General features: G+C 42.7%; 1 protein-coding gene across 2 annotated transcripts in view; it reads right to left on the minus strand.

The window, feature by feature from the left end:
- PLPP4 (phospholipid phosphatase 4) overlaps nucleotides 1–23,842 on the minus strand; it is an 88,957-nt gene extending 65,115 nt beyond the window's left edge. For both annotated transcript variants that reach the window (XM_083741504.1, XM_083741505.1), the window contains exon 1: nucleotides 23,096–23,842. In XM_083741504.1, coding sequence (XP_083597630.1) covers nucleotides 23,096–23,151 — 56 coding nt within the window. In that variant the 5' untranslated portion in view covers nucleotides 23,152–23,842. The remainder of the gene's footprint in view (nucleotides 1–23,095) is intronic.
- Between the last annotated feature and the right edge of the window lie 784 nt (nucleotides 23,843–24,626).

Here is a 24,626-nt window from a genome sequence, read left to right on the forward strand (position 1 = left end):
GGACCCAGATATAAGCTGCAAATAAAACATTTTAAATGTGTTGTAAAGTGCAATATACAAATGTGACACTAGTTGGCCACAGTCAGCTATGCCAAATTCAATGTATTTTTCAAAACGTTTTTTTTTTTTTAATATTTCCACAGCATTTTTTATATGTGTGTAGGTTCCACGCTGGAGAGCCGCAGGTTTCCTACCCATACAGCAGTATTTGTTCTTCTGAAAAACCACTGAAGTCTAGAATGCAATTATCTAAATAATTGAAAGCATCAATAATTATCCTGATTTCCCACACACTTCAACAAATGTTCATCAAGTATACTTGTTGTGTTCATGCACTACAAAGGCTTATTGCAAACCATAAGATTTATAGTTTGACCAGGCTGTTAACACTATTGCAAATCAAATTTTGGCTTCTGTGTTGTAAAGGGGAAATGCTGCATGATAGGTTTCTGAACAAAGTAATATGCAGTGTTTACTCTCAGTTTTGATTAACAGTCTATAAAGCAAACATGAGCCTCTATTGCCTTTGATTGTCCTAAGGGACAGAGGGTTCTTAATATTCAGCAAACACACCATGCAAAGAATTTAAAATTCGTTTCAGAAATGAACAGATCTAGTATCTCATTTTTATTCGTAGCCACACTGTAATTAGGGATTGCTTTTTAAAAAAACCAAAACCACACCAAATATTAAGACAGCAGTAATGACAACTATTGGGAATAGATAATATAGTTTGCAGTAGGAGGCAGTCTAGATGACAAAGGTAGTAAAGCATGGGTCAAGAATCCAGGAAGCCCAATCAAAACTAAATGGCAAGTCAAATGAGATTCAAAACATAAAAGTGCATTCCAGGTACAGCCCAATGCTAAAATAGTACATCGCTATGCAAAGACAGTGAGTGCAGCAGCTGTAACCAAAGATATCTTTCTCAGAAGAAGCTGAAAACACCCACCCTCAAGTTCAGGAGTCCCCAAATCTTCTGGGAACAGGGGCACATTCAGAAATCTAAGAAATGGTCAAGAGTACCTCAAAAAAGCAGGCAATACCCGCTTCCAAAAAATGGGCACCCACCCCAACAAACAAAGGCCTTAGTGGATGCCAAGACTGGGGGGCATGCCCAGTGGTGAAATATTGGGAACCTGAGTCCAAGTAAAAGTTCTATGGCAATAAACACAGTTTAAAATGTAAAGGTAAAGGACCCCTGACAGTTAAGTCCAGTCGCGAACAACTCTGGGGTTGCGGCACTCATCTCACTTTACAGGTGAGTTTTTCTGGGTCATGTGGCAACGGAACACCGAAACCAGAGCAGTGCACAGAAATGCTGTTTACCTTCCCACCTATTTATCTACTTGCACTTTTTTTGGCTTGCTTTCGAACTGCTAGGTTGGCAGGAGCTGGGACTGAGCAATGGGAGCTCACCCCGTTGTGGGTATTCAAACCGCCAACCTTCTGATATGCAAGCCCAAGAGGCTCAGTGGTTTAGACTACAGCGCTACCCACATGCCTGGTTATACACAGTTCTCTGGGAGTAAATCTCTGGAACTTAACATGCATTGACTTGCACAATTTTATACTGTAAGTTTATTTTAAAGTATGCCTCATTTTTTCACTTGAACTTCTTACCTTAGAAAAGGAGCGCCTTTGAAGCCTGTGGCCCTTCAATTAGTTGTTTCCTGTTCATATTAGATATGAATTGGCTACAGTGGTACCTTGGTCCTCAAACGCCTTGATTCCCAAATGCCAAAAACCTGGAAGTAAGTGTTCCAGTTTTCAAACGTTTTTCAGAAGCCAAACATCTGATGTGGTTGTCAGCTATTGTTTCCAGGGTGCCTGCACCAATCAGAAGCTGCGCCTTGGTTTTCAAAAATTCAGAAGTTGAATGGACTTTTGGAATGGATTAAGTTTGGTGCTTTTGTTTTTGCTATTTGTTTTGCATTTTTGTTTTTGAGGCTTTTTCACTTAATTTGTTTTTGTGACTGTGTGGAAACCAGTTCAGCTATTGATTGATTGACTGACTGACTGACTGACTGACTGACTGAGTGCATCAGTGAGTGACTGCAGAAATGGATAAAAGCCTCCCATCCAAACAATGACTATCATCAGTGCAGATAAGGACTTTTTTTTAAAAACATCTATTTTATAGTACAGTACATTGATTATTGCTTTCATTTTATGGATCAATGGTCTTGTTAGATAGTAAAATTCATATTAAATTGCTGTTTTAAGGGTTGTTTTAAATATTAAATTTAAGGGTTGGAGCAAACTCAACTGTAATTAAGGCTATCACTTCTAATTCACTGGAACAGCACTGGAACAGTGAATCCACTTCTTTTCTAACACTCAAAGTAGTTTCCCCTTCCCAGAAATAGTGTCTCATTTGCAAAAGTTAAAACAAAGGATACAGTAATTGAAACAAAATATATATTTGTCTATTTAAACACATATATAAAATTTTAGAAAACTCAAAGAGAATAAAAGGGTCCAAAGTTGTGGCTCCCTTATCCTACCTGGGTGAGCAGATAAATGGCTACAATTCACCTCCAATTTTGATGGACATGGATCAAATGCATAACACACCCATTGGCCAGTCACATCTGTTAGAATTCCTGCGCCATGCTTGCAGTCATGGAATTGTTGTCTATCACATGACGGTGTATGTTTTGACTCCACAGAGTGGGAAGTGATGGAGACAGGATGTTTGTGTTACTGTATTCTGTGAAGTGGGACTATTGTCCTTTGTTCTTTCTCTTTGCTGTCTGATTCTAGAGAGAGAGGGAGCCATGTTGCAGTGCTCCGTGTGTGTTTATATGTAAATAAAGTAGATTGGCCAAAATGCTGAGTTGCTGAGGTCTGTTACGCAAGCTGCAAAGACTCTGCGGATCCCTAAGTGTGCCGAGGTCTGTTGGCATCGGTCGCTATGATGTTTGGGCTGAAGAAAGATTTTGAAGCTCCCAAACGATCGACCAGGAGGGAGATAACATGCCAGTCAGGCATGTGTCTCTGCCAGGGTCCTACTCAAGAGTAGGATGAGCTCCTTACAACATCTCCCCTCCATTCAATAATGTGTTCCTCCTCTGTCAAATGGAAATTGCTTTTTTATACTGTCAGTCTGGCCAACTGACTCCACAGGCCTGGAGCAGTTACCAAGCTATGCGCTATTTATTTATCTCCTCTCCTTCGGGAGGAAGGGAAGAACTAATTTTACAGAAATCACTGGTGGAAGTAGGTAAAGGATCAGCACTCACTGTGCCCTATTGAGTCAAATGCTGGGGAAATATTATAGAAACCAAATTGCACTGGGCTACTAATTGGCAAACAAAAAGTTATTAGAACACACCTGTATTTTCTGACAAACTTGGACTAGTGATCAGAAAGTCTGTCTCGCTTGCATTTATTTATTAAAATCAGCTTCCCAATGAAACACTAATTTGTCGTGCACATCCTCTCCTGGGTATCCCAGATGAATAAGTAGGAGTGACCTCAGAATGTTTAACAACGTTGCTTCTTTGTGGAACCGGACTCTGTATCGTTTCAAACATGAAAAATTCATGGTTGCGCCCTGGAGATACTTTAAGGAAATCAGTAGAAATAATAAATTACTTTTAAAAGGGAATTTCAGTGGAGAAGGATTTGTCTTTGTCCTAGTCCAATGATACAGATAAGATAAAGATTCGCTATATATTCTTTCTTGTTGCTTTTAACGTCAAGGAAAATCAGCAGCAGTTCAAAAACTATGAGTTCTAATTCTCACCACAGTCAGAAGCTTTCTGTGGAAAGCCCTCGAGAATGAACAAATTTTAAAAGTTTGTGCACACACAATCTATATACAATAATTTTGTGATTCACAATTTATTGTAATTTTATGCTGATCTTGATATCCCCATTAGTCTTGCTAGGGTATCTGCCATGAAATATACAATCCTGATACTCTGCTGATAAAGGAACATCAATTATACATTTACAAACGACCAAAGTTTGTTGAGGGATTTGGAAAGTTGAGTGTGAATGTAGATATTCCAAGGAAATGGATCCTTGCCATTGAGTTACAATGTACTACGATAAGCAGATAGGGAGGAAACAAAGGCTTTACGTGTGTCTGTGGAACCCAATAGGCCTTTTCAGTAAGCCACCAGGTGTTCTGTAAATCAAGTTCTCTTCTAAGCACAACGGGAGGTTATAGCTGCTTTTTTCCTGCTTTCTCACTTAGCAGATGGCTCCCAAACCAGGGCAGGCTTACCTTTCCCTAGGCTACGGCTGTTCTGCAGTGCAAGATCTCTTGCTCATATTCACTCTGCCTATATTTAATGGCCTAAATCTCACTGAGCATCAAGACCCCTAAACAAAGGTGCCAACTTATGCCGTAGATTGAGGGGGGCCCAGGGTCACAGGTCATGTTGCACGTGAGATGCACGAGTGTGACGTCACACACACATCGTTGGAATGAGGCTGAGCAGGGAGCCAAGCATGGTGTGGCTTCTAAGGCCAGCAGCTCATCCTCTCTCGCACTCAGCCTCCTTCCACAGCAGTAGCAGGAGGAGGAGGAGCAGCCAGCCACACCGCCCAAGACAGCTCACCCCCCATGAGCTGGCACTGCTGCCACCAAACCTAGATATTCTAAGGAAGATACAGATGAAAGGAATTACACATTTGCCCAGACTAGAGGTCTTTTCGGCCCCTTCTCCGGCTCCTAGTTTGATGATATAGCCCTTCTGCTTTTTCAGACTCACAAACTGAACCCCAATAACATCTCCATTCCTTGCAATATCATGAATTCTGCACATAGACTTGATGAGGCTTTTTAAGACAGCACAGTAAGCTCCTTCCAGGAGGAGTCAACTTTCCCAGCCTATTCTTACAGCAGCTTACAGAGAGATATGGGTTAAAACCAGTATCAGATCACAAGTATTGCCACTCTCTGAAGATGTATTGTAGAGAGTTCTCTAGCAAGGCTCTGGGTGGAATCTACACACATATAAAAAACGCTGTGAAAATGTTTTTTTAAAAATAAATAAATAAAAAAAAAGGTTTCGAAAAATACATGGAATTTTGCATAGCTCACTGTTGCCATCTAGTGTCCCATTTGTATATTGCACTTTAAAATACATTTAAAATGTTTTACTTGCAGCTGTGTAGGTGAGTCCCAGGAAACATTACAGTTAGTGTCCTTGTAATTGTAATTAGTGTCATATAGTACTATACTGTGTCACTAAGTGTTGAAATTCTGTTCTCAATTAAGAGAGATAAACTTCTTGTTTAGCTAACTGTTCAGTGTGTCCTCACAGCTTTCCATGACAGTTTTTTTAAATATTAAAATAAAACATTTATAGGTACAGAATCAGCACATTTTTTAAATGACTGTTGCTCTTGCTGAGTTTGTCTAAGATCTACTCTGGATCAAGCTGAGTTAGAACAGTGATTTAAAACTAATTGTGTGTTGATTCTGTACCTATGAATGAAATGCATTTATTTATTTAAAAACCCTTCAGGAAAAAGTGTCATAATACTGCAAAATACTTTAAACAAAACACTGAAAAGAGAAAAATTACCTTTTCTGTCTTCAAAGTAGTGTGTGTGTGTGTGTGTGTGTGTGTGTGTGTGTGTGTGTGTGTCTCAATACTGGGAAAATAACCCCAGAAGAAAGGCAAATTTATAAATCCCACTTCATAGTCTAATAAAACACATTCATGTGATGGTGGGGGATGGGGACTTTAAGATGTCAAGCAAAGCAATGTACTATCCTATAAATGTTTATTTTGAAATAAGCCCTGCGGTGTTCAATGTGGCTTACTGTCTACTGTGTTTAGGATTGCAAACATGCACATTACAGCTTTAATAATGGAGGATGAAAAACAGTCTTGGAGGCACAGGAGATAGGAATAAACCATCACAATCCCGTAAGTATCTAAAACCAGATCATGGAGCTTAAATAAGTTTTAGCCCTTCATTCCAACCATGGGGATGAACTGAATTTCATTTATTGAAAGGATAAATCGTGCAATAGCTGAATATCCACCTCTACTCAGTAAAACATATGAAGACCAATTATTCAATAATAAACCATTGTGATGTCACAAGTAGCAGCCGCCATTGACCCTGTTCAGTACATTATTCATTCTGGGCCCCTGACATTCAAATAGTGGGAGGGCCTCCTGTAATAGGGCATCTTCTGTATCCATAGGGACTCTGTGCCTTTCAGAACCCTGATTTTCCAGGGTTTTGAAATGTGTGGGAAGCATCCATGAACACAGAAGTCTCCCCGCTTCATGCGATCACACCCCACCCGCCCCCAATCAGAGAAGGTAACAAGGGGAAAGAGTGAGCGCACTCATCCCTACAGCCTGCTCTTATGGAATTACTCTACCCAGCAACAAAATGCCTGACCACCTGACCAAGGCTTCAGAATTTAATTTGTTCTGAGAAGTACCAGAACTGAACAGAGCTCACATAAAAAAATCCACTCCTGGTGACCTCAAGCTTTCTTCATTTCAGCAGTACAGTTTAGGGTGGACTGGGGGACGTCATTTTGTTGCTGCTATCGTTAAACAAATCAGAGTCAGAAATCCTTAATGATCTAATACCGATCACCCAGGGATCTACCGGCATATTCAGATCTACCTTCTGCCGGCCACTGACTTAAAAGGGAAATCTGGCCAACACAATGTGAAACCTTGCCCCACAAATTTTACTTGTGTCCAAAGATTTCTGAGAGCTTAATAAACTAGCTTCTCTTCTTATGAATTAGATAATGTTTGATGAGCTCTTAAGGATGTGAAAAGCTCTATAGAACTGTTAAGCATCACTGTTTCAGATGTGACAGTAGTGAACCATTGAACCAAGATAGATACAGTTCAGTGAAGGGAAAAACTGATCAAACAAGCTCTTTGCTTTCATTTTTATTGCCCTTTCCCCTTAGCAGTGCTATGAAAACAGAAGCAAGGCAAGAAATAATGGCTTTCAATGGTAGAATTGGAGACACAGGTGAAACAATTGTCCTAATCTTAAGAGCAGGTCAGAGTTGTGCAGGGATGGGGAATTGGACAGAGGTTGTTGGACTCCAACTCCCAACAGCATGATCAATAGTCAGGGATGCAGGAGCACAAACTTTGAAGGCTAGAGATGTGTAACACATGGACCACACCAGGACCAGGTTCATACCCTGCAAAGTTGTTCTTTTTCCACTACTGGAGCCCTTACCAATCACTGTGTGGCCTACCAGACCACTCACACACCAGGAGTGTATGATAACCATGCATTTACTTCAAAATAATTCACAAATAAGCATTATTACAGTAAATCATAACTCCTTTTCCCCTGTTGTAACCAAGTCTGCTTGGCTTCTTGGAAGCAAGCAGCTTCAGCGATCCAGATGGTAACTCAGCAGCCTGAGTGCTTTTACCCTCCAAGTAGGTCAGCCAGCCTGGAAGACGAGGCAGAGCACATCCCCGGCTTGCAAACTGGAGCTTGACAACCATAGCAGGGTCAGGATTACCCGTCAGTTCTTCTGTAGCAAATGCGCCGTTTCACTTGAGGTGTCCTGCTGCCCACATTGTTCTCCCTCAGCTTGCCCAGCATCTGATGCTGGTGGTTGAGAACTGGATTGTCACCTCACTAGAAAGGGCTTAACTGAACTCATTTACTGAAAGAACAATGGGGCTCACATTGCAGAGTACTGCCCCATGCAAGGGGAGATCCTGATTTGCAAAGGATCTTCTCTTCCAAGGAGGAGCTAATAATAATAATAATAATAATAATAATAATAATAATAATACCTTGATTGTCATTGTACAACCTGTGTACAATGAAATTAAACAAGCCTCCCTCCCCCCACCACCACTCAATCTCTTAGCGAACAACACACCACCTCGCAAGTCAATTTCGCGATGTTATTTTCCGTTCAACAGCCTAACAGCCCACAGATAGAAGCTATTTTTTAGCCTGTTGGTACGGCTGATTATATTTCTATATCTCCTGCCTGAGGGTAGAAGATTAAAGAGGTGATGGCCAGGGTGTGAGTCATCCCTGATAATTTTTCTCTCTCTCCTGAGGTAACGATCCCTTGCGATGTCATCTAGCTGTCTCAAGGGACAGCCCATGATATTATGTGTTGTATTCACCACCCTCTGTAGAGACTTTCTGTCTGTGGCTGTCAGGCTAGCATACCACACTGTGATACAATATGAAAGGACACTTTCTATTGTGGACTGGTAAAAGGAGTTCATCAGTTGTTGTTTAACATTATTCTTTCGCAAAACCCTGAGGAAATGGAGTCTCTTTTGAGCCTTTCTTACCACCTGAGTAATGTTGATTTTCCAATACCAGGAATTTAAAGGAGGATACTCTCTCTACACTGCCCCCCCCCCCGATATACAATGGGGCAGGTTCCCCTCTCTTCCTCCAGAAGTCCAACACCACCTCCTTTGTCTTACTAATATTTAGGTGCAAGTTATTCTCTAAGCACCATGTAGATACTTTTTGAACCTCCCCTGCAGGTGCACAATGGGATGAGGCCCCTTCTCAACAGACATGTGCTGAACACATGTCTAGTGGGAGTTATGAACAGCCTGGGTTAGGATATAGGAGCACAGCAGAAGGGCTGCCTATGAACTGTGAATGAGGCAGAGATAGTAGATGGGTTGGAGCTCCTTTAATTCCCTTGATCAAACCCAAGAAGAAGAAGAAGAAGAGTTTGGATTTGATATCCCGCTTTATCACTACCCTAAGGAGTCTCAAAGTGGCTAACATTCTCCTTTCCCTTCCTCCCCCACAACAAACACTCTGTGAGGTGAGTGGGGCTGAGAGACTTCAAAGAAGTGTGACTAGCCCAAGGTCACCCAGCAGCTGCATGTGGAGGAGCAGGGAATCGAACCCGGTTCACCAGATTATGAGTCCACTGCTCTTAACCACTACACCACGCTGGCTCCCAATGGGTGGGTGAGTGAGTGAGTGAAGGACAGACAATCATTTTGGGGCACCTCTATTGTTGCTTGGGCCAGTCCTTGCATTTTTCTTTAGTGGGTTTGCTAACAAAATTCAATCTGCCTTGGATTCCTTTTCTCATCCCAAGTGTCAGAGACAGGCTGCCGGTTTTGATGATGAAGGAAAACACTCTGCGCATGCATACGCACTGTTCTTAACTTTTGCTGTACATACTCCAGACCTCAGCCTGACAACAAATCTAGGGCTGCTGAACCCTTCTGCCAATTAAATTACACTCTCCAAGAAACACATCCTCTCCCACAGTGCTGATCTGAGGCAGTGGGAATGGGGAGAGAAAGATTTACTAGAAGGGTATCTGGATATCTGGAATTTTCCCATATTTTTCAGTAGAATCCTGCAACACAACTACATGGGAGTAGGCACCATTAAACGTGGGGGGACTTATTTTGGAGAAGAGATCATACATTGGTGGAGTAAATCAAAGGAACTTCTGCTTAAATATGCATAGGACTGGACTGAAAGCTTCATCACAGTCTCCCAAGCTGCTCTGTTTTTTTAACCATGCCTAGAATTAAAATGCTGAAGATCTAGAGGAGAGTTTTCAAAAAAACCATTGTTCTCCTTGTGGATTAATTCAAAGCAGGTGGTTTTATAGCCTTTAGAGCTAAATGAAAATCATCATTCATATTAGTGGTTTAAATTACAGAAAGGCAAAGGTAATTCATCGAAATGCCCTAATGTAGGGGAAATATAAGCTTCACTCTTGGTAGTCAAATCTGAAGACAATAGCAGCTTCAAAGCAGTCACTCTCAATAGGAAATTAGTTTCTACTGCAAAGATGGCTTCATACAGCTACATACATCTTGTCGTCAAAGCACTGATTTCAGGAAGGCATATAAATATGGCTCGATGGTTCGTACAGATGCTTTTGTTTCATCACCCCTTTCTCTGTGTTTTTCTTGTATCTGCACATTCCTTTGCTCCTCCACTGCATCATCTTAAATTTAAGCACTTGTGGTTCACTGAGTTGTGCCTCGTGTCACAGATATGTCATTCTTGATAGGACAAGAGGAGAACAACATCCAACAAAATTACCAGCCATGTGACTGTTATTGACTAAAATCCAGATCCTCCAGCTTATGCACTTCAAAGCATGCTTCTGAATATGTAAGGGTAACATTTTCTTCCTTTGCAGCTGTGAAAGGCGGCAGGGAGCCATCTCTTTACAGGTCTGAAATTGGCAGACCATGTCTTGTCCAAGTTCACAGTTCAGAGTTTTGTTCAGTTATTAGAAATTGCAAGATGGAGATTGCAAAAATAAAAAGTAACTGACAGCAGCGGTGCCAAGGAGCAGTCTCAGAGCCAAGTCCTCCTTATTTATCTACCACAGTAGAAAAGGTCGATGATGTTGTTTTGCAACAGAATGAATTACATTTCTCATTGCAAGTGAAAAACATGCACTTGATGGCACTATAGCCTCCCCACAATACAAAATTGCAATGGAAATCGATTGTAACCAAAATTCAATCAACAGGTTCAAAAGGAAACTGGCCACTTTTTTGACTGGGTGCAACGATGTAGCACACTCACATTATAACTGAACATCCAGACATTCACAGGGAATAGAAAAGATGGAGACATAAAATGATAATACCCAATTTATTTGCAGAATCCGTTTCACAGTCTTGTCTCAACAAGAGCCCTTGGCAGCTTTGTTGTTGAAGGGTTACTGAAAAATGACAACAAGGAAGATGAAATTGATGGTGACTTATTGACAATGAAGTGGAAAGTGCCGAAGCAGCAGTGACTGGTACCCAATACAGCTGGTGAGGTGGAAGGCAGGAAGCCCACCAGGAGATGCAGCCAGACCAGCAGGGAAGGGCTGGGACATGAGAAGTAGTCTGGAGCAAGTCCGGAGTTGGGAGCCAGGACTCTGGATCAAAGAGCAATCAAAGATCAAACCAGGAAGCAGAACCAAAGTATAATTAGGATCCAATGGAGAACATGCAGGCAAGTCAGGATTCAAGGCATAGCTGTCAACTTACAGATTTGAAAATAAGGGATCAGCAGCCAAAATAAGGGATTTTAGTCAACCAGCAGCCAAACAAAGCCTCAAACAGTGGTTCCCACAGCGCAGCAACCCGGTAAAGGGGATGCAGCAAGGAAAACCACTGTCACCTCTCCGCTGGGAAGCACTGAGCAAAGGCGAGTCTCCAGGTAACGCGGCCTATTTGATCGGCACAAGGCATGAAAGCTCCACCCCCCCAATCGTTCTTAGATTCTTTATTGGGTGAGCAACGCAGCCAAGCAACACAGTTGGAGCTTCCCTCCTCCCTTGCCAGCAGGCAGGGAGGGAGAGGAGCTGCTTCTTTTGAAACCCGAGAAATTTATGGAACATCATCAATCCGGGACAGCAGCAGGAAACAACGCTGGGATAAGGGAGTTTCCCGCCAAATAAGGGACAGTTGACAGCTATGATTCCAGGAAAGATCAGAAATTGGCTTCCCAATATGCCAGGGCTTAGGCAGAGATACGCCGGGGCTTAGGAAGAGTTTGCTGCTCAAGTAAGACTTTTATACCTTTTCCTGCAAGGAAAAAACAATGATCAGCCAGCGAAGTGGGGGGCAGTTAAGAAGGTTTCTTAATGCATTTCAGTGGTTTACCACATGAGGCAGCCACACATGTCCTTAAGCTTCTCTTGACAGGAAGCTGGAAAAGAATTTCATCACCTCTGAAAACAGGAACAGAAGAGCTGTAGAGAGCACTCAGCTCCACTCTAAGTCCAGGGCCACCAAGTGACTCAACCATAACATGACAGTAGAGATTGGATGGTCATTGGTTAGTCATGATTTAGCTGAGATTCCTGCACTGCAGAGGTTGGACTAGATAAGCCTTGAGGATCCCTTCCAATTCTACAATTCTATGATTCATTCCCCACAAAGACAACCACAGGACAAATGTAACACATGGTTCAGCAGTTTAGTTACTCTGCAGATAGCAGAGTTCAGAACAGATAAGAGAACAGTCAGGAACATTAATTTGTCATTAGCAGGATGCCCACCAAATGTTGACAATGTCTGTAGTTTTAAACATAAGCCATCTTTCCATTGTAATCTCAGAATTTCCAAGCGTGTAAATACAGGGAGGGCAGACAGAGAAAATCAATTTCTGACTCCTGGGATAAAAACAACCCTTAAGATATGTTTGTCCTTCCTGCTCTTCTTAAGTGGGTATTTCATTTGGGAGGGCTGTCACCAAACTGCTGTTGCCCCTTCCCTTCCTTGCCATCTCTCTGACAGTCCACACTGGTCAAAAGACAGGTGTACAGACATCTGGAAATCATATAAAATTGTTCTGGTTTCTCAAGGAGACTGTTTCAAGAAAAAGTTGTATCTCAGGCACCAAAAATCTTTCTGCAGAGGAACCCCAATTCACTGTCCATCAAGTCATATCAGCGAGAGCATGAGACAAAATTACTCTGTCTGCATTAAATACATAATCTTCTGAAGATCAATTGCTTGCGCTGTTGGATGGTCTATTTTCTACTCACCACCACAATTCCGTGCCAGTATAAAAGCTTTAATCCTTTCTGCTTACCTAGTACTAATGCTACTTATTATAAATCACCAGTTGTTTGCTGGTACCTTGAAGTACATAAAAATGACACGCTCCATGTTGAGGAGACTTGCAATAGTAAATGAGAACCACCGTCACACACACACCCCGCAGAAAACACCCGCATTGAGGACATTGAGATTAAATATAAATAAGGTGAGAGACAGGACCAATTTGATGGACTTTTGCATCATCATACAGGGACGCAGGTGGCGCTGTGGGTTAAAGCCTCAGCGCCTAGGACTTGCCGATCGAAAGGTCGGCGGTTCGAATCCCTGCGGCGGGGTGCGCTCCCGCTGCTCAGTCCCAGCGCCTGCCAACCTAGCAGTTCGAAAGCACCTCCGGGTGCAAGTAGATAAATAGGGACCGCTTACCAGCGGGAAGGTAAACGGCGTTTCCGTGTGCGGCTCTGGCTCGCCAGAGCAGCGATGTCACGCTGGCCACGTGACCCGGAAGTGTCTCCGGACAGCGCTGGCCCCTGGCCTCTTGAGTGAGATGGGCGCACAACCCCAGAGTCTGTCAAGACTGGCCCGTACGGGCAGGGGTACCTTTACCTTTACCTTACAGCAGAGGTGGGAGAGAAGAAAACATGTTCCTATCCTTGTTTCTCATGGGGACTGAAATGTAGGATTCTATCTATAGTCATGAGTTAATGTATTTGTTATGCCACCCACAAAGGACAGGTCTGGGTTACCAATAGCTGATTAAGTCTTAACTAATGTAGTATTACACAGATTTAATATAATAACTATTCAATAATAATAATGTACATGTCTATACAGATTACATCCATATCGCCCCACAGATAAACACATGTCTCCAAGGGATGCTGTTAACAAGATATTGCTTCTAAAGCACAATCCAATTACCCTGAATGACATTTCTACTGTGAATTACCTCACAATCAGTGAAGATCTCAAGCTATGATAAAATGGCCCTGAAAAGATGTTGTTCTTAATCAACACGTGAAACAATTTTTAATGTTAGGCAATGTCACCTTAATCAACACTAGATCCCAGTCATGGCTGCAGTAGCCAAATCTGAAAAGTCACAAAATAGCATTCTTTTTATGAATGGCATCTCACTAAAAAGCTAATTGCGACCATGCAAAGGCATGCATGGTATGTAGGCTTTTTTGCAGTTTGATAATGAAAACTATGATACTTTGCAAGTTCCTTTATTTAGGCTGGCAGCCAGGAAATCAAGAGCTAAATTTGTGACTCAACTATAAAAAAAATTCTGTTGTTTATTTTTTGCATTCTGTTTTGTTATGGCTTTTAGCTAAGCAAATAAAATTATTCCTACCTAATGACAACCATACCCCACCTTGTCACTGATGTATTTCTAAAGTCCATGCATCTTATAAGCAGCCATGGTACTTAAAAAAAAAAAAAATACACCCAAATCTACTTCAAGTGTTTAATGAGCAGACACTTTGTTCCAATTTGTAACTTGTAATCCAGATAAATATATTTATATGGTATCAGGTATACAAGATACAAAATGTAGAAACCAAGCACACAAATCAATGCAGAGAACATAATAAAATACAGTATATATCAATGAGTTCACAGAAATACAATATGAGACACCTTCAAAGACTTGCTGGAACAATAACATTTTATTATTTAGCCATTTTTATTAACACTTAGCTAATGCCTAAAACACATTGCAGATAGTGCCAGCCTGATCCCAGTGGACACAGAGTTCCATAATCTCAGTAGCCACAACTCTGCATGCACATTTCTAGTTAGTGATAACATGACATTACAAGAGCAGTCAATCATGCCTCAGTGATGGACCATAAATGTAGTGCAGGGATATAAAAAGTAAGGTGGTCCTTTAAATACTACAGGAACTATGAAGAAGCCATAAACTTCACTCTGACTTTGTGCTGTGTCTAGTCTAACAGCAAAAAAATGTGACACTTTTCAAAAGGAACATTTTGATTTAGCATCACTGCAAGCCTTATTCAGGCATTATGGTCTCCACAAGTAGCGATCTGCTTTGTACACTTTCAGCAGTACTAAACTGTGTAGAATTAGTGGTCTGTGTTCCTCTGCCCACATCTGCCCTGAGGTTCCACGTTAAAATTGAACCTTTGTTTAAGCAGGTTCTAGATCATGGAATCTCCCCTTGACTTCTATTATCCATCTCCCATCCTCATTGTCATTCATTTTAACACCATAACACCATATCTAAGTTGTCATTTTGGTGGTGTGATTCATCCCAGCCCCCTGTCCAAAGTCTGGATATTCAACCCTATATTTCATCCTACAGTATCCAGCATGCTACATGCAAACAGGTGGCTACAGTAGGTCAGAAAGAATAGAAAGGTGTGTGCAAGTGTGTGTAGAAATTAACCTACTGTACAAAATGTACACTTGTTTCTCCACCTGCCTTTGGTTCTGGCCCTGCCTACCTCAGGCATGCAGTCCAAAAGGTTATCCAGAATGGAATGCACACCTTGATACCAAAAAGGTTGCCCCAACCCTGCTGTAGACAGAGATGGACAGAGAACAGGAGGATCTGGCAGGCTTTTTCTCTCCAAGAAAAGGCAGGAAAGGGAACCAGGATTGCAAAGCAATCTACTTTATCTCTTGTGTCTGCCTGTGGGGAAAAACACCATTACTCAAAAGAGTAAAGCGGGGATGCAGATAGATATTCAACTCTTTACTGGGCACAGAAATGTCTAACTACGACTCTGAATCATGTCTGAATAGACCTGCTAGGTCAAACATTCTGCCTTCAAAAGCCTTCACTTCATTCTGCCTTCAAAAGCATACACTTATCTCACCCCTGATTTGAACCATCATTAGGCTACTTAAGCTATCTAACTTCAGTAGCAGAACACCCTGGAGGATGAGGTAACCTTCACCATTTGATATTTCTAAATGCAAAGGAGTATTCACTTACTCAAATTTTAATTAGGTTATTAATTACTCATTCATCAAGTACAGCTGATGCCATCTCAAACAATTGCTTGCAGTTTTATTACTTTTATGAATGCCATACTCCCACTCTAACTCAAATACATGTCACACCCCAGTGCTCTGCGATAACTTAGGCCCAAGAGTTTTCATCACTTTGAAATAGCTGGAGATTGCTAGTCAAGTCCAGCCAGGGTCATTCACACACAAAAACTAGTCTGAATCTTGAGTGCCTGGATGCTCACAAAAGAGAGGCATGATGAGAAAAAGAAAGCTAGTCCCATGAGTGTGCACAGGCATTCATGGTTGTTATGTGCTGTGCACATCACCCTTGCACTGCACCACTGTTGGTGCTCTGGAGAAGTGGAAGTACAGTGGTACCTCGGGTTAAGTACTTAATTTGTTCCGGAGGTCCGTACTTAACCTGAAACTGTTCTTAACCTGAAGCACCACTTTAGCTAATGGGGCCTGCTGCCGCACCACCGGAGCCCAATTTCTGTTCTTATCCTGAAGCAAAGTTCTTAACCTGAAGCACTATTTCTGGGTTAGCGGAGTCTGTAACCTGAAGCGTATGTAACCTGAAGCGTATGTAACCCGAGGTACCACTGTACTATAAATATAGGTACTGTCCATTGTCCTGAAATGGGGCATCATCACTGTCCTACTGGACAGCACCATTCTTGGCTGTATTGCAAGGAAAGGCAGACTATTGGGAGAATTTTATGCACAACACAAAGAAAATAGCCCATTACAGCACTCGTGTTTGCTATCACAGTTAAAGAACACGGCCAGGATACTATATATGCAAAACAGATAGCTCTTTTACTGTTATCTGACAATCAACTGAATTCCTGTTAAAGATGATCTGGTGGGACGAGTTAACTTTTCTACCTGTACTTATTTTTCATTCATTAAAGTTAAAACTAATGAACACAGGATGTCTCTCTTATGTGGTTTAAAATGCCAGACTCTGGAAATGTATTTGGAGTAATAGATACCTTAGAAAACCAGTAATAATTTGCAAATCCCTTCTCATTAAAATCAATCTTTTGATCCAGCAATGAATTTGATAACCTGGCTTGATAAAAATTCTATTTTTCTTTCTCCACTTTCATCCAACTTTAGTATTCAAGGAAGAGTGGAGTTTATCCCCATGAATACAGAATGCAAACCTGACAGCATTTGCCCCAGATGAACCAGCAACTCTGCGACATCATCACAAAGAACAAAAAGAGCTTTCACCAACTCTCCCCCTTCTCCTGAGGAAAGTGCAGTTTCAGTTCCTGCAGCCTGGGGGGGGGGGGGAATTAGAACTGTGGTTCATGGTTCACTTTTTCAGGTAGCACATCAGACCTATGGGGGAAGATAAGGAAAATTAAGAGAAATGGGGTTGTCTTTAAAGTTACCACTACAGTGATGAGGATTTCATAGAACTGGAGTTCCAACAGTGCTGGGTGGGCCCCAGCTTCTGCAGTCCTGCAATAGTCTATCCCTGCAACAAACCATGCTTTGTCATGACATGAATGCATTATTTCAGTGATCTAAAATGTGTTCCTGTAATCAGTAGGATCACCCTCTTGCTTCTAGGGAAGGGAATTACCAGGACTTTCTTGTGCCCCGGTAATTAATTTCTGGCAGAGGTGAGATGTCTGTTCCACCAGGACTTAATTTCTGGTCGCAGTTCAGTTTCATAGCCATTCTGCTACACTAGCTCACCCCAGCCCTTTCTACTAAACACATAAAACATAACAGAGGATTATAGCAAAATGCATCATACTAGCATAAATCTGTGAGTAGTTCCCATGGTGGTTAGCACACATGGAAATCTTATCACTTGCCAGCAGGAGTCCCACTGAAAGTACTCCTGACAAATACAATTCCATCTTTATTTGACTCTTTTATCACAAATCAGCTAACAACCAAGCTTCCACAACATCTATTGTAATTATCATTAAAATCATGTTGCCTGACTCCATGCCTAGTGATGTGTCGTTTCCATAATGAGGGCATCCAAGTATGAATTCTGGTGCTGTTCTGTATTTTATCAGCCTTACCAATTTATGTGGGACAACATTTATGGAGCAACAGACTAACTGCTTTAACATGAAGATGTCACATTTATCAAGCATTATTCATCTCTCTCTCTCTCTCTCTCTATATATATATATATATGCATAGAAGGGGGCCAATGTACTTTTGAAACCTCATTCAGCTAACAATCTATCAGCAACAATACAAATCCCAATGACTTTTGCCAATATGTGGTAGAAGGGAGTGGCATTGCATTTTTCTGTGCTACCAAGCTCCAGCAACAGATACACCAGGCACTTAAATTCCCTCATCATTATTTTCATCTATTCAATGGGAATGTTTCCTTGTCAAGAGAGTGGTGGCATTTTTGTGCTGTCAATTGACAAATGTATTTGTTTAAAATATTTATAGTCCACTCTCCATCTGGAGATATCTGGGCAAGTAAACAACAAGATCTATTTAAATAAAAAATACAAGACCATAACAATTATGAGCAGAATACAATACACTGAACAATTAATCACAGAAATGGAAAAATAAAACTGCAGTTCCAGCTGGGTATTAATAACTTACAAAAGCCAGAGTGAAGAGCCAAGTTTTAAGCTGTGTCTGAATGAAACAACTATAGGCACCTGCTGAATCTCAGAGGGGAGAGTTCCACAGTCGGGGTAGAAGGTTTATGAACATAACATAATGGAACAGGTGGAAAATCAGTTCAAAGGAGGAAGCTCCTTGATAATATTACATGCTTTGGATGTAAAAGGTAGCAGATTCAAATTCTGGTATCTCCAGGTAGGAGTGCAACTAAGACTTCAATGTGAAATGGTGGAGAGTTCCTGCCATTCCGTGCAGTCCAGGGATGGAGAAATGTTTTTGGCTCAGGGGCTGTATCACCTCAAAGAGAGCCTCCTGAGGGTGGGGCCAACAGCAAAAGTGAGTAGAGCAACAGATATGTATAGGAGGCTACATTCCAGCCATGCAAAAGTCAGATGTTTCTACAAACGTGTTCACACGCACCTCTCCATTCAGTAAGCAAGAGGCATCATCACAATACAAGGACTATGCTAGTTCAGCCAATCAAAAGCAGGGAAGTAGAGCATGGGGTAAGGCTGGTGGAGTGAATGGCCTGTCCTACCAGACAGAGAAGCTTGGAGCACCACATTCAGCCCTGGGCCTGATGTTCCCAACTCCTGGTGTAGACAATAGACCAATGTTCTAGCTCAATATCAGGCAACTTCCCTATGGACAAGCCTCAGCTCTCTAAGAAACAAACAGATTCAACCTGGAGAAGCCCCCATTGAAGGCTCCTTCTTTTTGGCAACTGCAAAATTTTCACTGAATAGACCACAACCCTCCAGCCCACAGCCAACCATGACGGGGAATCTCCTAGTTCAGAAGCTATCAGCCATTGATGTGCAACAAAGTAGTATCTTCTAGCTATTGAAAGTTGTTGTACCAACATTTTCAGCCAGTTCTGGAAACATCAGATGACATGATCATCAATGTTAATTAAAAAGCAATCAAGCTGAGCAAAAGATGGTAATCTCTACATTTGCCAGTACAGGGTAAACTTTTGTCTTACACAGCATGTTAACCAGCTCATGTTTTTTTAAAGAACTGAGAATAACTACAAGCCTTCTATCTAAACTCAAGACCAACAGAACTGGAAATGCATGAAACATCTCAGAAAGTATACCCCCCCCAAGTTGTTCACTTTAATGCAGCAACAGTCTTGCTCCCCGAGTAAGAATTTTGCCACCTTCCATTCTTCTTAAGTAACTCTAGTCTCACCTTCAATGTTAACAGAAGCATATTCTCTGTGGGTAGCCAACAAACCTTTGCCTGCTGTTGAACTCCATCTCCCATCAGCCCCAGTCAACACAGTCAGGGGTTTTCAACTGCCAGCCCAATCCACAAACCACAACACTTGGGATTTTAGAATTGGCTGGTGTAAAAGAGTTGAATGGGAATCTTTTTGTCCCGCGTTTTTACTGGGCTGGAAGAATGGCTTTTGTTTTTTTCTACTCTGAAGACTGACCGTTAGTGAGAGTCCCAAGTTAAATAGGTTGGTTGTATTTGATGGCTTGGCAGGTATGTGCAGGAACAGGTAGGCACCCTGAGACATTTTTGCAGGTGAACGGTGATTCCTGAGGCTTGCACTCAGGGCTGTGAGACCCAGAAGCACCATATGTATCATATGTAACCTGTATCACCCACTCAGAGCTACAAGGCACCAGGGAGAGAGGAGACAGGAAGACCTTCCTCCTCACTTGAAAGGTGTTGCCTGGGGGGATAGGGGATAAATTTCACTACTTCTTTCCTTGGCAGGAGAGTTTCATCCAGTTATATCTGCTTTATTTCCCTGTTAGAAGGATTGAAGTTTATCCCCACATATGTTTTCCACCCATTCAGATCCTACAATGTAGCAAATGAAAGTGACCCTAGTTAAACCCCGCACTTGGTGTCTTACTACACTATTTACATGTCTCTGCACACAACCATCTGATGTGGTAGCCAATCCAAGCTGGAACATTAATGTTTTCTTTTCCTCTCATAGCCTACAGTACAATTCTGTGAAGATTTCCCAGCATTGGGTTTTCTTACGGGGCATTTCAAACTGCAACCTTTTTAACACCCTACCTGTCCTACCTGTCATTTTTAGTGGTACCAGAGGGAGATCTTTTTTTAAAAAAAGAAGGGGAGATCCCATAGAAAGGGAGTCTTTCTCTTCCCTCTCATCAGTTTTGGCTCCTGCGCTCAGCAACCAGGCAGGATTATTCTGAATATTTAACTGAAAGCATGCACACTATTTTGTAATGTATTGATTGGCCTAATAAAAAACCCTAATGTGGATTTTTATTATGGGCCAACACCACTCCCTTTGCTTTCTCTATAGTCAAACAAATATTCTACTGACATAGAGAACAGAAATCACAAAATGTGCACTGCAAATCCTTCCAGGCTTAGCAGCATAAAAGTGAACACTTTCAGCATGCGCTAACTTAATAAAAAGTTGATCCAAACAAAATTGTACCGTAAGCTTTTCTGATCAGTGTATCTGGAGGGTGAAGGCTGGTATTAACAGGCAAAGGAGGGAATACGGAAAAATCTCACATCCAGTCATTGGAGCAAGCCCTTAATGTTACTTTGGAAGCTCCTTAAGGTAGCCTTGCCGAATGAAACACTTGTGAGAAGTTATTTAAACAGATCTGCATTGCTCTTTTACTTTGTGCTGAATACGTGCCCTTCAAATCCTTAGTCCATGCTGCAGGTTTCAATAGAAAGGAACATCCCAAATATGATCATAAGGGTTACCAACTGCTGTGTGGCATTTCAAAGCTGTAAAGTGAAAGCCAAGTGTGTTCCCTATGGGGGGGGGGGGAATATCTGCTACATAATTTTTTTCCCGCTAGAGAAAGGTGGTTTGCCTCTTTTAAGAAAGGTGGGGTACAGAAGGGTGAGTTTTTGTTTAAAAACAAGAAATGTGACAAATCATTCATAAATGCACACAAGATTCCTTTTTTAGCTCCAGAGTCCCTTTGAGCAAAATAGACCCTGCACCATTTTTAAGTTATGTTACATAACATGTCCTCCTCCACCCTGCAAGGAAAAAAAAGAGACAAAACAAGGCACCAAATACAGCTGATTCACTTTCTTTTTTAAAAAAAAGAAGATGAGAATCAGCAACTGTTTTCTACTACTTCCAAGCTGCAGCATGCACTACAAAAGCCAAACACTTGGTGGAAATTACTCAGCACAAGTGTCCAAGATCCTTTACAATTATCAAACATGCAACACTAACATAAGCGTCCCAGCCAATTAAGAAGCAGCAGTGGTGCAGGGAGGCTGTGGAGGCAGCAGGACAAAAACCTGTTTTCTTTTGTCCCAAATCACAGTCATCTTTCTCCCTCTTGTCAGCTTCCAGCAAAAGGCAGGAGGAACCTATTCAGCAGATTCCTGGCACAGGCAAGGAGGAGAGAACACAGCATATAAACCAAGCCTCACTGCAGCACCTGGGCTCTCAGGTCAAGATCCCTTGATGTTGTTCAACTGGTCAAAGGAAGCATGTTTTTTCTATCCTTGGTGGAGTAAGGAATTGAAACAAACAACTCTGCTAGCAACCTTGGTGCTATTTATCACTTTCTGTACCTTTTTTTTTTTTTTTACACTACAAGCCTATGCATGACTACTCAAAAAGTAAGTCTCACTGACGTCAATGGGACATATTCTGGGGTAAGCAGCCATGGGGCTACCACCTTACAGCATGTTGGGAAAGGGCTGCAGCTTAGGGTTAGAGCATGCAGAAGGTCCTATGTCTAATTGTGGGCATCTCCAGGGAGGGCTGGTAAAAGCCCTGGAGAGCTACTGCCAGTCAGTGAAGGCAGTACTGAACTAGATGGACCAATGGTCTGACTCAGTATAAGCTAGCTTCCTATGTTAACTCGGAAGTTAGTGCCACTGGGTTCAGTAGGGCTTACTCCCTTGTAAGTGGGCATAGGATCGCAACCGAAAGTTATAATGAGGAGAAGAGAAGGAACAGAAAAGTTGAAGCAGGTTGAGGGAGAATTGAAAGTATGGATAGGATACTAAAGTGAGTCACTAACAATGATTTATTTATTTTTAACGGAGCAAAATTTAAACAAGCCATAGAACAAACACAGTGCTAGTCATGGGGCTTACTTTTGGGGAGACAGGCACCGGATTGCACTGTAAGTGAAGCAGAGAAAGGCACAAATATTGAGGAACAAAAAAGGGATTTCTCCTGGTGTTGATCCCCTCCTCCCCTTCTAAACCATTTCCAGCAGATAATGAACAGAACTTATACAGAGGGACACTTTGCAGCCACACGTTGCAATCATGTTCCATTATCTAGATGGTGCTGTTTTACAAATTCTTCAGAATTATTAATTTTCATGAGAAGAAGAAAATGTTTTATTTCTTTCCCCCCTGTGGAATAAACCGCACCAACCAATGGCCGGCTGTGTCAATGTTTTACTGTTGGGAGCATTTTGACACCCCTCCCCTCAGGCAGCTTTCGGAGCGAAAAACACGTTCTTTGCGGCAGGATTCGTTTGTGCCAGGGCTGCCTGTTTCCAGTGACAGGACTTAACTCTGGAGCACGCAGAGGTGTGATAGAGAAAGGTGTCTGAGCGCGTGCAGAGTGCATTTCTTTTCCTACCGTGTGACCACAAGCAGACTTCGCATATTGAGCGGGGGGGGGTATAGAGAAAGACTTTTAAGTTAAAAGAGAGGGTACCCTTTGGTTAGAGTAAGGCTTTAAGGGGAGGCAAGTTCATTTTGGGAAGCTTTCAGTACCGCAGGTTCTCCCTGCCCACCTTGACAGGTAGAGCGCGCAGCTGGAGCCTCTCCCTCCTGCAGCCACAGTTCTCCCAGGTTGGCAGCACCCAAAGGCCATCTAGTCTATCCCCTCCCCTCCAACTCTCCCCGGCTCTGGCAACGGAGCTTTTAAAAATAAATAAATAAATAAATAAATAAATAAATAAATAAATAAATAATAATACTCGGTTGGTGCGCGCTAGCGAGGCAAGCGCCGCCTAGAGGAAACTTCCTGGGCTACTTACATGAAGACGCCGAAGAGAAGGACCCGTATCCCAACCTCCAGAGCGAGGTCCCACATGGCTCGGTCCAAAGAGAAGACGGGCTTTGGGGGGGGGGTGATGGTGGTGTGGAGGCAGGTGAGAGGTCCGATCCACTCGGCCGGCGGCTGCTTCACCACCTTGGTTTTAATCCCATGGAAAGAGGCAACAGGGAAGTGAGAACCTCAGCCCAAGCGCGGCGTCTCTCCGGAGCCCGAGAGAGAGCCGTCCGTGGCCAGCCGAGTCCAGCGCTCCGAGTCCATGCCAAGCGCCAGCCAAGTGCCCGGGAGTGCAGCCTGCGCCCTAGACGGCAGCCGCGACTGCGGCGACGGCGCGCTGGCCTCTTGGAGCTGCTGCTGACTCTCCCGCGCTGCCCACCCGACGCTGCTGCTCTTCGCCTTCTGTCCGGGACTCCCTTTCCTCTCGCAGTCTCGCTCCAAGCACGCCTGGCAGGAGAGACGCCTTTCGCTTCCGAGAGCAGTCTGGGCTGAAGGGATCCTGGGGGGTTTCCATGCTCCTCCCCGTCGAGGAAAACTATCTGTTGCCTGCCTCTAGTGGTCCGACGCTCTCCTGCCTCTCCGCCTCCCGCCCACCAGCTCGGGAGATTCCCCTCTGGCAGGATCTCCTTGGCTCTCTTGATCAGCATCCGGAGTTGCCCATTTTCGCCCAGAGAGACGCGTTACCAAGGAGCGAAATGCCAACGCTCATTCAGTGTGTAGTACGGCGTGAAAAATCACCCGTTATGTTTACGGGGTTGCAAGGTGGTGGAATAAGGGCTAACGCTCCTGTCAAGCCTGCGTAGCGCAGCATCACAGGCAGAGATGGAGCAGGTAAAGCTTTCAGCAGGCAGGCATCAGGAAAGCTTTCTTGGATGAATGGTTTGCTTTCTGTTCCCCTGACACAGAAGCCCCGCCAGGAAGAGATTTAAATAAGGCAAAAATCTTTCAGAAGAAGTACCCCCCCCCAAAAAAAAATCCCCAATCAGCATTTATTTATTAGCTTCATAATCATGCTTCAACCCTCTCCTTCCATTTTTGTTCTCACAACAACCCTGTGAGGTAGGCTTGCGTGTGAAAGAATGGCTGTCCCGATGTGCTCTGCAAGCTTCATGGGTGAATTGAGATTTGAACCTAGGTCACCATAGTCTCACTATATAGTAGGTTTTCATCCCCTGGTCAACAACTTTCGACAAGGGCTGAATTGGGAATATGAGAATCAGGACCCTCACACCAAGTAAGTAGCATTTTGTGTGAGCTTTTGCATGCAGTTTTCAACTATAGCCCTCAAGCTCTTCACTGGTTTTCTAAAAGATAGCCAACAGAATATTTGGTTCCAGGGCAAATAGCAGCTCTTGGGCTGGAAAGTGAGCACAATTTTCATTGGGATCAGAGAGTTGGGAGGAAAGGGTTAACCCTAAGGTTACCAGATATTTTTTTCAATGAATCGGGGACACTTTTCAACTTCAATGGGAGTGATAGTATTTTGTCAGGGGACTGATTTGTAAATCTGGGAACTG

The sequence above is a fragment of the Podarcis gaigeae genome, assembly GCF_964106915.1.
Source record: "Podarcis gaigeae genome assembly, chromosome: 5".
Lineage (NCBI taxonomy): Eukaryota > Metazoa > Chordata > Lepidosauria > Squamata > Lacertidae > Podarcis > Podarcis gaigeae.